At 29.6% G+C, this 17,543-nt stretch overlaps 1 protein-coding gene across 6 annotated transcripts in view; it reads right to left on the bottom strand.

Annotated features, from left to right (window-relative positions):
- The window catches only part of pdm3 (pou domain motif 3), a 236,691-nt gene that overhangs the window by 187,053 nt on the left and 32,095 nt on the right, over positions 1 to 17,543 (bottom strand). For 4 of the 6 annotated variants that reach the window (XM_064355112.1, XM_064355111.1, XM_064355110.1 and 1 more), the window contains exon 2: positions 6,454 to 6,468. The exons of 1 other annotated variant lie outside the window; for it this stretch is intronic. In XM_064355112.1, the coding sequence (XP_064211182.1) occupies positions 6,454 to 6,468 (15 nt within the window). Of the gene's footprint in view, positions 1 to 3,332; positions 3,609 to 6,453; positions 6,469 to 17,543 lie in introns of those variants that run through there. One more of the 6 variants, XM_064355113.1, reaches the window with a different exon arrangement.

Here is a 17,543-nt window from a genome sequence, read left to right on the forward strand (position 1 = left end):
ACATGTCTGTGTTTGTACTATCCTATTAAACTATTGAGCAAAAAGTTATGTTATTCTAAGATTGCTTGTAAATTTTTCATGAGAAAAAATCTGTTTTTGAGTATATTTTCAATTTAAACATTTTATCAGTTAATCTCAATAATGCCATACTTAGATATTATTTGTCTTAAATTTAGGAATGAAATTATGAGAAACAACACAGCCTGAAAACTGTAGTGTGAAGCAATTATTATACCCTCTGCGTAACATAATACATTTTTATTTTGGGCAATGTTCTCTTCAACGTTTTTTTACAAAACCACCTATTTTTTATCATTTCGATAGATCTTTCATTGTCGAAAAGATAATATGTAATATGTAGCAAAATATTAAATGCTGAGTGCCTACATAACAGTTTTGAAGAAGTCAGGTAAAAAAAATTAAGAAACGTAAATTAATTCCAACAAAAACAAACAATTTAAATAAAATTTTGAAACTTCCCGACTAATTCTCAAATCAAATCTTCACTAAGCGTAACACTGTTTTCTCTTTTAAACGAAACAAAAAATGCCAATAAAAAAGTTATTGAGATTAATATAATCTTACATCCATGATTTTCTAAGGAAAAAACTAAATTATATGTTTTTTTAGCATTAAGAAATTTTGTATATGTGCCTAGATACAGCATGGGATAAAAGTAAAGGCACAATGTAAATTGGCTGCCATTTTGTTAAAAATGAAAAAAATGAGTTCAGTTCCTCGGAAATATTATATAAAGGTGTAAATAAAGTTAATTTGAAAAAATTATATCTGTCATATGACCAACTCCAAAGTTCCTCCACATTTATGCTCGTTTTGCGTCATTTTAAACTGATTCTCGCTAAATAACTGACTGCAAATTAGAATTTCTTTTTCAAAAATTCAATAAATTAAACGTAATTTGGGTGCTGGCAAAAATTTGATAAGTACTCATTGCTCCAAAATATCATTTAAGCATCCTTGCTTTAGAATAACACTAGAAATCATAAATCTTATTTTATTTAGTTATTAATACTATTAAAAAAATCTGAAAAAATTCACAAACCTCTTAAATTCGGCTCTTAAAACATTTTAAAGGCCGGTTTGCACACCGTTTTAATTAGTTAATTAGAAGTGTAATAGTAAAAAATTGTAGAAAAATTCTGAAAAAATTCACAGGGTGAGAAAAAAAATACAAGGTACAGCAAATTCTGAAGTTATTACAAGTAGTAGTTTTTGGGATATAGTAAATACATTACTTTTTTCATTTAATAGAATATCGATAACGTCATTTTAGTGCAATTTTTGCAAAAAAAACCGACCTGTTCTAGCACCTTGCCAAATCAAAATAATACCTAGTATTTTCAGTTTTAATAAGATTTACCGCTCGCTAAAAAAGACAGAGTAAAACACATTACTTTAGTAATAGTAATTGCATTATTTTAGTAATAGCGAATTTTATTGTCATTTAAACATTTTTTCATTAATCAAATCAGAAATCACAAATAAGTATGTGATACAAATTATATCCCAAGTCAGATCATAGCAGAATTTTACAACAACGCACATGAATTTTTTGGAGTAAAATGGAGCACAAATTAAGGGTTTTTGGTGGGTTTTCTTAGCACAAAACGTGTCGCTGGGATTTAGTTTAACATAGAATTCTTTTCTTTTACAGAAACTCTCAATTTGTGCTTTATTTTTCACTCCAAAAAATTTAAATGCGCTGTTACAATTCTACTATAAACTGAAATAATATACAGGGTGTTAGAGATTGCGGAATGGCTTAACAATATTTCGTATATAAATTTTTCATAATAAGACGACTTAAAAACTCTTATATCACTATCAGAAAAAATGCGTACTTCCTTTAAAAAAAATTATTAATTACGATAGTTTATTAACAGTTAATTTTTTCAATAAATGAAGGCGCATAGGCGTTTTGAGAATTTTTTCAAAATTGTGACCAACTTGTTTATTTGAGTGAGAGGTTCGAATCCCGATCTTGGCAAAAAAAATTTTTTCCTTAAAATTCAATAACAAAACTCAAATTAAAATAGTAGACCAAAAAATTAATTTACCTCTGCTGTTTTGTTAAGAATATTTAAATTTACGCTAATTTTTATAATTTATATATTTCAGCAGTTCTCAAAATTTGAGACTATCATTTCAGAACGATTTTTGAAAAAAAATCTAGCTTTTAATTTTTGCTAAACCATTCCCTAACACGCTGTATATGTATTTGTCTTAAATTTAAGAAAAATGCATTTATCTCCAAGAGACAATACGTTATTCTTAATGTCAAGTGATAAAATCCTAAAAAATGCAGTGTAGTGTAAATAATATGACACCACTCCCAGTGAAAATTTCGTCATAATATAATATGTATATGTACTACTCGTATGACTTATGTGTAAAAACTAAGACAAAACACAAATACGAGAGAATATTAATTTAACAAAATAACTTTAGTAATAACATCAACCGCAATTCATTTCCACTTTGTTTATACATTTCAGAACTAATGTAGCGACGGAATAAAACTCGAATTATTTTTTTAACCAGAAATAGAAAAAATCGAGAATAGCCAAATTGATACCCCAATAAAAAATAACTTATTACAGAAAACTAAAAACTATCGTTGAAAATTTGATTTGATTTAAATAAACGTCAGAGATATCGATGTCTTAATAAGTCAGGCATAATTTTTCGTGGATTTTCAAGCGAAATTTTCAAAAACTTGCCCCAATTCTCGTAAAAAAACTGTCCGAACATTTGAAAAAAACCGTCGCTCCGCGTAAATTTTTCATTCACCGTGGAGGAGTGTCAGCGTCTCAGCAGACGACCTTGACGTCCGCGACGCCTTTCGTCGCCTCCTATGATTCGTTGAAAGTGAGAGTGGCGTCCTCCCGGAGCACGTGCGACACGCTTCATCACGTGCTCCTAGGTTAGTTAAGCGCAATCATTTTCCCACCATCATCCATAATTTAGCAAAAAGCTCGCAACAATTTTATTATTGAATAAGACGACAAGGCCTGCAATAATTAAAGCCCAGACTGCACCGTTACTATCGATCCGACTACAATTAATAACTTACAAGCTATTAATAAGTATGAGAAAACGAGCGTGGGCTATAATGACACTACACACCTAATGGTAAGTGAGCGAGCGATTTTCGCAACATAAAAAACAGTAATGGTAATTAGTACCGAAAAATTCGTTAATTTTAATTAAGGATGGTAATTACCGAAGATTGATTTTTCGAGTGAGGGGGCATAAATCTGGCGAGTATGGCGCACCCATTTTTAATTGGCGATATTGAGAATGATTCATACCTTATTAAAGATTTTACTGGTTGACCATAAATTTCTAGCGGATGATTCACTTTTTTTAAGACTATGACATGCCACCAAGTCAAAGAATCACCTTTTTTAAGAGTTCAAAGTTCACACAACCATCACCACGTGAGCACTGCGCGCGAAGTTGTTCACGAAAGAGTAACAACACTGCGTTGCAATCCGGTCTAGTTGGCTACTGGCGCTAAACAAGCGAGTCTCAGGCAGCGCACACTTCGACTTACCCCTACCGTGGGTATCCCCCATGAGTTAAACCCTATCTGGCCACGCATGAGCAAAGATTGTAATTAGATTCGTAATGTCCAGTTCGTTATTTCGCCGGGAGGAGGAGGAGGAGGAGATGGAGGAAAAGAGGGGAAGACGTGATAGTTAATCCCCCCAATGTTTGGGGCATAATGATTGCGATATTTTAGGATGGAGTTACAGGGTTTGGCGTAATGGCCTTTTTGATTGGGGAAAAATTGATGACGACGGTTCAGATGTTAAGGCGGGGGTCGAATTCGACACCTTCGAGAGGATCTGGCAGAGTGTCGCGTGCCGCTTACGCTCGCTCTTCCAACTGCTGGGGAATTTGTTGAATAGTTACAGATCCTTCTTAACTACATGTCGTCCGGCGACCGAAATTATGTTCATTCGAAATGTTCCGGAGATGCTAAAGCTCTCTAATCCGTAAATGCAGCTTTATAACGTCGAGAAAGACTGCTAGGAGCTTTATCTCCTTCAAAATACTGTTTTCGTGTCTTGAAGACAATACGTTATAGTGAATTCAAGAGGTGATTTAAAATTTGCAATTTTTACATCCCTATTAGAGCTAAAAATTGGTACAAACACAATTAGAAATCAAATTTCAAAACCCACCGATCTGCTAAAAATTAAAAAAATATTTATGATCAAAAGTCAGTCGCAGGTAGTAGGTTAAGTTGGCTTTTGAAACACCCAATTTTTTTATTTACACGCCAGCGTTAAAAAATAATGATAAACCTAGTATTGTTGAATAACGAAATAATAAATAAACCTGAGCTCCCAAAAAAAGTTCAAAAAAATTTTGGAACGGCCAATACAGCTGAAGGTAAAGGTTTTATTGGTCAAGAAAAAAAAGTGTGCTTATATGTCTACAGAGTTCAACGACAGGTTGATGCTGAAACTATTGAAAAAATGGTTTCGAAAACTCACAACTAACTGTAAAGGTATTACGTACTGATGAATCAAAAATAAATGTTTCGTCGTAACTGCGCCGTTTTCAAAAAAAAAGTTGGTGTTAATGTTTACAATTATCGTCAAAATAATGAAATTAACGCTTTTTATAAAAAAAATCGGAAACACCTTAGTGTTATTAATCTTAATGTTCATAGTTTAAAAAATAAATTTCTAGAATGTAATGTATTTTTTAATTAATTAAAAACTAATTGAATATGCATCACGGAGTGGTTAAATAATTTTGAACCAGGTATTCATATTTTTGAAAATTATAAATGAATATCAAATTTCAGTAGGCTAAGTTGTAGAGGTGGCGGTGTCGCTTTTCATGTTAAGAACTCTCTTTATGATTCAATACAAGTGGCAAATTCAAAATGTGTATCTATCGAAAAATGTTGTGAATTTTGTTATAGTATTATAAAAAAAATGATTATTGTTTAGTAATAGTTTGTTTCTACCGTTCACCAGCTGGTGATTTTAATCGGTTTCTAGGGTGTTTTAGTGATCTTCCTCAAGAAATTAGTTGTACGAGTATAAATATAATAATTTGTGGTAATTTTAATATTGACTTTTTAATACCTAAAAATGTATTTGTTAAACTAATGTGTGAATTATTTGATAGTTATGGTCTCAATTGTCACGTCAAAGATATATCAAGGGAAACCCATAGTTCCGTTTCATGTATCGACAATATATTTAGTTCATTCTTCGTTGACACAGTGCAGTCTATAGTCTATCAGATCACTATTCTCAAAAATGTATTTTCCCAATTTATTTTATGCCAGAAAAACCACTAAAAACAAAAAAACGTATTTTTAACAACAACAATATTAAAAAGTTTGTGTCGTATCTTGGCACTGAAACATGAATCGAGATCCTTAAGGAAACAGATGCCGAAAGTATGTTTGACTCATTCTTCAATTTGTTTTTTTATCATTTCGACAATGCTTTCCCCAAAAGTGACTGTTGATATAAACAAGACTAAAAAATCCTGGGTAACGTCAGATATAATAACAGCTTCAAATAAGTTACGTGACACTCATTCATTGTGAAAATCAACAAACAGTCCTCAAAAAAATATATAAAAAACTTGTTCGTAATAGCAAAAATGCATCTACTGATCACTACATCATAAAATCTAAAAACAAATCCAAAGCTATTTGAAATATATACAATACTTAGTTCAATAAAGCAAACAAAGACACATAGTAACGTAACACTAATAGGACCAAGTGGGAAAGAAACTTTTAAACCTTTTGAACTATGTTCATCTTCTAGCAGAACATTTTTCCTCAATAACATCATCTAAAATAGCCGCAAACGGAGTCACTTTTATTAATAATAAAACGATGTTTCTGCTTCCTACTGACCCTCTAGAAATTTTTTCCGTAATTTCTAAAATGGAATCTAAGACATCATCTGGATTTGATGAGGTACCCATGTCTATATTAAAAAAAGTTAACCATATTATTTCCGAACCTCTTTCTGAAATTATCAATAAATCATTTTTAGATGGGAAATTTCCTAGTAAACTCAAAACAGGCAAAATTATTCCGATATTTAAAAAAGGTGATAAAAAAATTGTGGAAGCTACCGTCCCATCACATTACCTTCAAGCTTCTCAAAATTATTTGAAAGAATAATTTATAATAGGTTATACTCTTTTCTATCAACGAATAGAATTCTGTCAAACACACAGTTTGGATTTTTACCAAATAATTCCACTGCAGTTTTCAAAGCTATATCTGAAATTGCCAAATCTATTGATCTAAATTACTATAGCACATAAGTTATAGGAACAAAAAAAACATAAAAACTTATAGGCACCTATACCTATACTGAAGATTTGAGTTATCTGAAATAATTTGGATACGGTATTGGTTTCACTTCCTGTCACACTCACGTTGATTTCCAGGGCCTGAAACAAGGAAATAACACTGAAAAACATAACAACTGATCCATTCTGTTTGAAAAAAGTGGAATAAAACTTTTGAATTTATATCGTCTGAAGGATACGAATAAAATACGAAGAACTACATTTTTACAAAATTACTTTTGATTGCTGGAGTACTCTTTTAATTTTTAAAAAAGTCATGGAATTCATAAACTTGGGTAGTGCCCAAATAGAAAATACTAAACTAAACTTCGTTCACTATAATGTTCACTTTAAAACTAAACCCTTTAATTACCAAAGTATAAAAAGCTGACATGTTCCATCAAATCCTCCAGCAATTTTTTGGTCATCTGTTTCAATCTACATATTATAAGCTGCGTTCAAAAAGTCTTTGATCAACTCTTGCTGTGGAATCGTAAGAAATCAACGTACGTTCAAAATTTCATAGCAAGAGTTGACCTAAAGACTTTTTTGAACGAACTGTATACAGTTTAGCAAAAATTTAAAGGTAGATAGAGAATGGCAAGACAAATCTATTAAATAAAATTTATATAAATCAAAAATGCATAGGTTATCCAAAAAATCGTACTGAAATTAAAGGCCCAAATTTTGAGAACCGCTGAATTAAAATTATAAAAATTAGCGTAAATTTTAATATTATTGTCAAAACAACAGAGGTAAATTAACTTGTTGGTCCATTTAGTTATTCTTCTATTTCAATTTGTGTTTTGTTATTAAATTTTACGAAAAAAAATATTTTTTGCCAGGACTGGGATTCGAACCTCCCACACAAATGAACATGTTAGGTACAATTTTTAAAAATTCTTACAAACCCATTTTGTTTAATGAAAAAATTAACTGCTAATAAACTACCATAAGACACACAGTGGTTCTCAACATGTGGGTTAATAAAAATTTCTGAAAAAAGTACGCACTTTTTGGAAAAATGATATAAGGGTTTTTTAACGTCTGATCAAGGCAAATTCACATACGAAATATTGCTAAGCCATTCTCTAACACCCCGTATAATATTATATCACTTGGATACAATAAGTTAAAATGCTGAGATTTTAACACAGACATGAAACAACAGAAAAGAAGACTAAATTTTTACGATTCAAATTTTTGGTCCCAAAATAAAATCATATTATTTAAAACTATTTAACAACGATTTTTGTAACATTTTCAGAATTTTTTTATTAAACGACAAGTTATTAAGTGCGGACTTAGTTTGATACAAATAACGTATATGTGTTGAACTAATTCGTTAAGAATTAACAAAAGTTTAATCTCGTAAGTTTAATCTCGTCAGTATTAAATATTCTCGGTTTAATAATAATTTGATTGTTATAATATAATTAACTAATTTGGTGAAGTTTTAATTATGCCTGCTTTAACAATAGCTCTCCATAAATTACTTGTAGCAAAATGCTCCACAACGTATGTGATTCTAATTTGTAATAAAATAGTAATGATCCAAAATAATAGATGGGACAATTTATATACTAAAATTTATAACATTATGCAGTTAGTAATACAACAATACAAGAATCCAGAACTGCATTATCCTCTAAAATTACCCAAAGTTAAGTATATTTACAAACACAAAAAAATTCTGGTTCCATGTTTTTAGTTGTACACAAGGCATAATCAGCTGCTATTATTTTATTGCAATTAATAATAGGTATTATTATATTGCTTTTTATTTAATAAGGCCAATGATTATCAAGCCTGAAATCTCCTAGTAATTTTAAGTTGCAATTATGGTAATCAGAAGCATTTTAACAGCGCAGCGGAGGTGTAGAGTCAGAAGGAAACCAACTGGAACAAATTCAACATTAATAACATCAAATAATAAACCGAAACAGTGGAATAAGGAAATGACACCTACCCACATATTTTAACATTGCAAGCAAATACGACAGAAAGTGAAAAGAAGACAATTTATGAGTAGCGTTTAACGCAAAATTTATGGATTAAGATAAATGAATTTTCCGTTAAGTATGCCTCGCACTAACTTTAATTACGATTGTGATTTAACCTCGATAAAACGTTCGCTTTTCTCAGTCAATTAACACCAATATGTAAATCCGCCTCGTGTTTATATTATCCACATAATCCCATTTTGGAATAAGAACACCACAAGGAATGAAAGGAATTTCAAAAATTCATCTGGTTATTATGTTTATTTTGTTTTTTTTAACTTCAAAAATCAGAAAAACAAATTTAATTGATATATCTACAGAGTATTTCACATTAAACTACAATACTACTTGTCAGTCAGTATATTAGGACAAAATGTCTCAAAATATGCTTAGGTACTTAATTTTGTAGAAATTGTATTTTTAGTAGCGTTTAAAGTTGGTCAGGGTCGTACAAATCACCCTGTATGTAATTTTTATTCTTCTAGTGCAGAAAAACTCAAAGTTTGGTTATTATAAAATTAATTGGGAAAAATGAGCTAATAAGAACAAAACTATCTACACTTTACAATCTTAATTATATTAAATTCGTCACGTTTGTTGAAACTGTTAGAACATGACGTGTAATTTTAACAGCAGTTTGCTCATTACCACGTTATTTTTCGAAGTTCCAAACCAGCAAGCTACGAATAATTACAAGATTTATTACAAATTATTAATTGTAATAAAATAAAAATAATAGAAGCTGCGTAGTATACCGGGTGATTCTTTAAGGACCAACATTAGAAAGTTTTAACTTCTAATATAGCTAATATATTTTTATTGCACTTTTGAATTCACTTTTTTATACAAATTTTCACTTACATGGATTCATTTAAAATATCTCAGCTGGTGAACCTCTACAATAAGTGAATAATTATTTTTGAATTTAATAGCCAAGGGCTCCAAGGATCTTCTCCAATCTTCAGGATTGTCAACCAGCAAATTGCAAGGCTACTATGATTTTTTAAAATAATGATTAAAAAATAATTTTAAAATAGTTTTTTCAAATGGAATGATCCTTTTTTTCAATGGCAATCAAAGGAGAATCAATTTTTATGCAGACTTTTATTAACATTTTTTATATCTATCTCTTACAGTTTTTAAAATAAAACAGCAAAAAACAGAATTTTGGCTCATTATTGTCATTTTTAATGAAGTAAACTTTCGAAAAATACGATAAAATTGTACTATTAACTAAAAAAATGTCCTACTTGTTGTAATAAACTATAAATAAATATTATTATTTTACTGCTTAGTTGATAATGAACCACCTAAGAACTAAATAAAATATTGAAGTTTGACAACTGTTTTGCAAAGTCTACTTGATTAACTATGAAAATTACCAAGTAAAATTCTTTTTTTGTGATTTTTTCAAAAACTGTAAGAGATAAGTCCTATCATTGTTAAAAGTCACTATAAATTTCAATTACCGTTTGAAAAAATTGAGTTATAGCAGTTTTTGATAACCATTTTGAAAAAATTATACTAGCCATGAATTTTCACAGTCGACAATTTTGAAAATTATGGAAGACTCTTTAAAGCTTCGTTTATCAAATACAAGAAAGATTATTCACTTATCGCAAAAGGTTCAAGGGCTGTCATATCTCAGATAAACCCTTGCAAATAAAAATTTTAACAAAAAAAATTATATATATCAAAAACTATAACAGAAAGTACCAAAAACTTGAACAAATTTTACTCAGCTGAAGAAGGTGAATTCAAATGAGCAATAAAAATGTGTAGTTACTATTTAAAATTTCAAACTGGGCGCCATTTTTTGTACTTCCAAAAGCTCAGCTACTTTGAGAATAATTTGGTGAAATTTTAAAGCTTCAGCTATATTAGAAGTTAAAAAGTTTCTAATGTAGACCCTAAAAGAATCACCCTGTTTAAAAATTTATGCCCCTTACTTACATAAAGGTATTTTTTAATAAATTAGGGGGCATTTCACGTGAAGCGGACAACCCAATAAATTGCGACAAACTGAAATTTGGTTAGAATTCTAAAAGATATGAATATAAATACGTGATGATTTTTGTGTGAGCGACTTGTGTAAAAAGTTATTGACTTCTAAAAGTTGACCAAATATTGAGCATGACGTTTTTGTAAACTGTTATTCTAATTAAAATAAAAAATATTCTAAATAAAAAAAATTGGGGGTATAGTTTCGTCTGCAGATAAAAAAAATCTTTATATTAAAAAAATAATTACGTGAAACAGTCCGCCGTAGATAAAAACACTCTAGATATTCGTATCATTCAAGGGTGTTCCGAGTGATTGCTATTTCAAAAATTTCGCCCGAAAGCGTTTAGAAAATTATGAAATGATCGTATTTCCGACATGGTACTGACTTTAAACATCTAAATACAAAACTCTGCAGATTGGTTTACTACTTTTTGAAAGCCAAAATAAAAATACTACTAATAACTGTTGATTTTTTACAAATATGTCGGTAGGCAAGCAAGCAAACAAACAATAGATTAGATACTTTTTAGATAAAATTAGAGTTTAAGTGGAAAACTGTTATTGCGACAAGATTAAAATTTAAAATCGGATAAGAAAAATTAATATTATCAGACACTTGTTTACTTGTAATAAACTTTTTGGATAACTCATAAAATAATTTAATCTCATTCGGTGTGTTTTTAAATGATTTTCATCTAGTAAACTTTGAAATTGGTTTACATGTAAAAAAAATTGTTCCGCTCTGGTCAAATGAACCCTCTGTCAGTAAATGTCAAAAGTGTCAATTAATTAATTAATTCCTTCGACATATGTCAAAAACTATAACAAATAAGTACCAAAAATTTGAACAAAGTTTACTCAGCTGAAGAAGGTGAATTCAAATGAGCAATAAAAATGTGTAGTTACCATTTAAAATTTCAAACTTGCCGCCATTTTTTGTACTTCCAAAAGCTCAGCTACTTTGAGAATAATTTGGTGAAATTTTAAAGCTTCAGCTATATTAGAAGTTAAAAAGTTTCTAATGTAGACCCTAAAAGAATCACCCTGTTTAAAAATACATGCACCTTACTTACATAAAGGTTTTTCTTAATAACTTAAGAGGCATTTCACGTGAAGCGGACAACCCAAAAAATGCGACAAACTGAAATTTGGTTACTGTTCTCCTAAAAGATTTGAATGTAAATTCGTGATGATTTTTGGGTGAGCGACTTATGTAAAAATACATAGCAAAATGTTTAAAAAGGTACTTTAAACAGAAAATTTACGGTTCTTTTTAACTCTAAAATCAAATTTTAAATTTGATTTTTTTTTTGTAGAACACCGGAAGCGAAATTTCAAATCCGAATTTTAGTAACTTGACCAATTTTCCTAATTATTTTTATTTCAAAAAATTGCTAAAACGAAATAGAGTTTACACTGTATGTTTCAAAATGAGTTTTCTATTCTTTTAGGAGACATAGTACTTAATGTACACAAAAGCTCCTAAACCAATTGAAATCCCATTTTGCAACTTATAGTGTGAAATCTAGATGTTATAAGCAATTTTTTTAATAAAAATAAATGAAAAAAAATGGTCCAAGTTACTAAAATTCGGATTTGAAACTTAACTTCCGGTTTTCTACACAAAAAATTCAAATTACGAATCTAATTTCAGAATGAAAAAGAACAGAAAATTTTCTATATAAAGCATTATTTTAAATATTTTAGTATGCATTAGTTTTTCCAAATAAAAGCTTCCAAAAACTTTGTGTCTCATATTTCGCTAATACTTTAGAAGTCAATAAGAACAATTATCCTGAATATGACCGAATTTCAGGTTGTCAAATACCCCTTAATTCTTAATGGAGTGATCGATTTTTATAGAATTTGCTAACAAAACTATGTTTCAGCGCAAATTTTTGTTATTGTAAATCATTTACTTAATTAACAACTGTGCAGTATAAACATTTAAAGACGTAGTTTTGTTATTTTTTTTTATATGAATTTTGGAGTAAAAAATTATTTAAGTAAATTTGTCGAAACTTCGGACCTTCACCAATTAAATATTACTAGACAAAAAATTATGAAAAAAATAATCATAATAAAAATGTGATTCCAAAAGTAAGAATATTTCTAGGCTGCAATTACTTCAAGTAAAGGAGGAAACCATGTTCGGTAAAATCAGCAGCTGCCAATAAAGCAGCACAGGAATGCGTGTCATTTTACATCCGGACTAATATCCATCAACTTGCACCAAAGCAATTACAGTTAAAATAATAACTTTGGCAAGCTCTGTAATTACTCCTAATCAGTTCTGATCTGCTTGTCTAGCTCATTAATAATTTTAAAAATAGCAAAGAGACATAATGGTTTAATTTATTTGACATAATCCCAACGAATTGACTCATACATCTTCACCTGTCCATGGTGAGATTTATGACCACCCATCATCGATATCAATTTCATTATCTCAATTAAATTCTCAGGAGATCTAGCATTAGTTAAACTCACACTATAAATATGTCTTAATATTAATGCTTCCTGTTAATTACGTAACCGTAACTACCTTAGCTGAAAAGTATAATTTCTTATAGATATTGATGCAAAAAAATGTTACAAAAAATTAAAGAAAAATCCATCACGTCGCGTTTAAGTACGTTGGTACAATAAATAATGAAAATGCAAAAGTAAATCCAATTAAAGATGAGTTAATTTACTTTATTGTTTCTCTTATAATAATCTGGTGATTTTAATATGTTTATAGAAATAATAGACGAAATGTTAGATAACATTAACTTTTTAAATAATTATGTAATTTTATCCGGTGATTTTAATATTCTTTTTAATAGTGATTGTTCTCAAAAAACCCACTTATGTAATTTATTCTATGAATATGGTTTAGAGCCTCTCGTCGAATTTACAACTAGAGGTTCTAATTGTATTGATAATGTATTTACTAATTTAAATATTACTACCTGTCATGTAGAATCCACAAATACTTTGTTGTCAGATCACTTAGGTATTGTCCTAAAAGCTAGTTTACCCAGTTCGTTGAATAACTGTAACACTGTAAAAAAATTAGACCAATAACGGATAATGGTAAAGGAATATTATTCTCATTGCTGGAATTTGCTGACTGGGATTTTATTCATGACGCTTCTTTAGATATAAATTGTAAGTTTGAAAAATTTATTGATGTTATAAGTGAGAAGTGTGATCGTGCCTTCCCGGAAATTAAGGTAAAATATAAATCTAAAAACAGTATGGTTGTGAATTGGTTTAACAAAGATTTACTACTTTTAAAAAATAAATTACGGATTTTAGATGACATACATAAAATTGATCAGACAAATATTTCCAGGGAGGCAAGGAATAAGCTTCGTAAACTATAAAGAGAACAAATTAAATTAAAACGGATATTCTATTCTAAAAAATATATTGAAAAATCTAGTAATAAATCCAAAGCAGCTTGGAATATTATAAATAATTCTTGTGCGTCAAGGAAACATGTTGACGAGAATAGTAAAGACAGCAACATTAGTAGCGACGCTTTTAACGACTTTTTTTCTTCTATTGCTTCAGAACTGGCAAAGGGACTACCAGATAAAGCAATAGATCCCATAAATATAATGATGTTTCATTGTTCAGATTTAGATTCTAGAGTAAATTTTGCGTTCTCTGAGGTTTCCTGCGCTACAGTTCGCGATATTATAAATAACATGAAATCTAGTAACTCTATGGATATATGTAACTTAAACACTCGTATTATTAAGTATATTAAAGATCTTATAGTGTCTCCTTTAACTCGTTTAATTAATTTTTGTATTACTACTTCTATTTTTCCAGACTGTCTAAAAATAGCTGTGGTAATACCACTCTTGAAACAAGGGGACGTTAACGTTGTTGATAACTATAGACCAATATCTTTACTTCCAATTTTTTCCAAAATACTTGAAAAAGTCTTGTACTTGCAATTAGTTCATCATTTTGAAGTCAATAATCTATTCACAGAAGTCAATTTGGATTTAGACAGGGCCGAAATACAATTAGTGCAGTTACCGAATTTGTAAAATATATGACAGATTGTTTGGAAGAAGGAAGCTATGGTATAGGAACTTTTCTTGACCTCTCCAAAGCTTTTGACTGCGTTCATCACCACATTTAATTACGAAATATGTATTTTTATAACTTGCTACCTAGTAGTTGGAAAATGATAGCATCATTTTTAAGCAACAGATCACAGCTCGTAAGACACAAAGGAATTGACTCAGGCAAAAATCGTGTTGAATTAGGAGTGCCCCAAGGCTCTGTACTTGGGCCACTTCTTTTTATTATTTATATAAATAATTTTTCTTCATATATGGAAAATAAAAGTATACATTTTGCAGATGATACAACTTTAATGGAAAAAAACGAAAATCTGTCTACAGCGTTAAAAATCGTAGGTGATGCACAGTCAAAGGCTTTGTCTTGGTTCGAACCCAATAAATTAACATCAAACAAAAATAAAACAAATACATTGGTTTTTTCATTAAAGAAAAAAATAGATTTTGTGGAAGGATCTACAAAATTTTTAGGAATCTTTCTTGACTCCTCATTGAGGTTTAATACACATTCAGAAAAGGTTGCAAAATTACTTTGCAGTGGTATTTTTGCACTTCGCAATTTAAAAGATCAAGTTCCTCCTGAAACTCTAAAAACTGCATTTTATTCATTATGCCAGTGTCACATCAGTTATGGACTATTAGTATGGGGTCATTCTGCTTCCATTTCTACAATTTTCAGATTACAACGTCGAGCTATCCGAATAGTAGGAGGTCTAAAATATAGAGAAGACTGCAAATATGTTTTCAGGAATTTTAATATACTTACTGTTCCTTGTATGTATATTTATCAGTGTTTAAATTATATAAAATCTAACATAGAGAATTTTAAATCGCATAGTAACATTCACGAATATAGTACACGTCACAGAGATAAAATTTGCCTACACAGTATTCGCTTAAAAAGCTCCGAAAACGGCACCGGAAACCTAGGAATAAAATTTTTTAATGCGTTGCCTGACGATATTGCTAAGCTAAAGACAAATAAATTTAAAAAGGTTAGAAAAAGCTACATTTGTAAAAAAGCTTTTTACATTATATGAGGAGTATTTTAATGATTTTAAATGTGATGTTATGTATTAACTTTGTATATATATATATTATGTATGATGATTGTATTTTATGTCATTTATGTTCTTTGTAAGCCCTCTTATTGACTTGTGTTATGACCAGTGTAGTCTTTAAACATTAATAAACATTATTATTATTATTATTATTATTATTATTAAATTTCTAGTCGAAAAATGCTTTAAATGTAGTATAATAATGATCACACATAATTGATTAACTTTTGGAAATGTCTTTTAATTTAGTGAGTTCTTTATGGAAAAACACTCCCAAAAGTTTCCCAGCAAATAATGCGCCCCAAGTCTAGAATATGTTCAAAAATATGTCGCATTTATTTTTATTTACCTATACTACCCTTCCTTACCTAACTCATAGTTTACGGTCGAAGCTAATTGATTTGTTTACTCATTTTTTTAATAAAATTTCGGGAATAAATTTTCAATTTACGACGAAAAATTTTGTATGTGATACGCTGCGCGTACTCGTTTTGGCAAACATTATGCTCGTTAAACAAAATCGTTCTTGATATGATTTATAAGGTATAACTGATTATGTAAATAACTATTCAGTATTGTTTAAACAGAAGCTTAAAATTTAGTAAATTTCTTGTCAAAAAACACTAAAACATGCACAAGTAGGTAACGCATTTTTGACTTAATTTTGCATTTGCATATTTTTATTTACAGCACATTTCAGACTTAACGATTTTACAGTGTTTTAATTCAAGAGTTGTTTAGAAAGTGAAGTGTTTTCGATTTAATCTGACGATTTTTACCTTTGTTTTGCAAAATCCTTAAAATTCAGCAAATTTCTCGTCAAAAAATAATTATGGCGATTAAATCAAGCTCAAAAACACATCTCTACCTCTTGTGGTCATTTTATCTTAGACGTCACAATTAAACACAAATGATGCAGTGTTCATTTTTAAGAAAACAACTAGTCGATATAATTACAATGATGTTACAGATATTAAACCATACTTAACGAATTGTGAGCGACAAACTTCACGATGACCCATTTTTAAGATTGCTCTAATATTTTTTTGATATAATATTTTATAGGCATACGCGTTACCTCCCCAAAATATGACCCCATAATTAATGAGAGATTGGACATGTGCATAATAATATTTTTTTAGCGCTTCAACTGATACTTGGTGATTTAAAAAACGAATAATAGGTAAGGATGAATTAAGTTTAGTTAAAATTTTTCCAATTGAGCTGATATTATAAATTTACTCCCAAAAATGTTGATGAACCAGTATTTGTAATATTTAAATCTTTATATTTTATATCTAATAATTCATTTTTCAGTGACATAAACAAGATATAATAGAGGGCCCAATACAGATCATTGAGGTACTCCTCGTTGATTAATTGATTTACTAGAATAAAAAGAATTTAAATAACCATTTTCATTGGCCGTAATTGCAAACAAATAAGTTTATACTGCCGTCAATATTAATAAAATAAAAAAATTACTAGAAAAAATTAGCATGTCTTAATCTTCTACAAAAAAGCAATTTACTAATAGATGTTATAGTTGTCGTATCAAGAATTCTAAACAATTTTAAAGTGATTTCTTATAAATGTAGCGGTTTTCGGTAGAAAGTGTTTCTGACAGAAGATGAAGATGATAGTCGGTGGGTTCACATAAAGCACAAAAAATCTTTACCAGAAATGCTAAACAAATTTTTGTTTTACAATAATAAATCGAAAACTGTCGGCTCCAAGTAACAGAGCCTCAGCTTTTTTTGATGCTATTTTACAAACATTGCCTGAAAACGCTTCGGTAACATTCTAATAAAAGGGTCAATAACTTGAACACTACAACTACTCGCAAAGCATTTTATCTACACAAATTTGATGTATAGATAACCATTTTTGAAAGGTTACAACCAACAACAAATATGTTGTAAAAATGTTAGGTTTTTTACGAAATCTGCGTTTAATTATTATTTACTATGTTCCAGACAGCGAAAATCCGAGTCAATAGTTGGGGCATAGTTTCGTCTGCAGAT

Source organism: Tribolium castaneum, chromosome 2 (assembly GCF_031307605.1).
Source record: "Tribolium castaneum strain GA2 chromosome 2, icTriCast1.1, whole genome shotgun sequence".
Lineage (NCBI taxonomy): Eukaryota > Metazoa > Arthropoda > Insecta > Coleoptera > Tenebrionidae > Tribolium > Tribolium castaneum.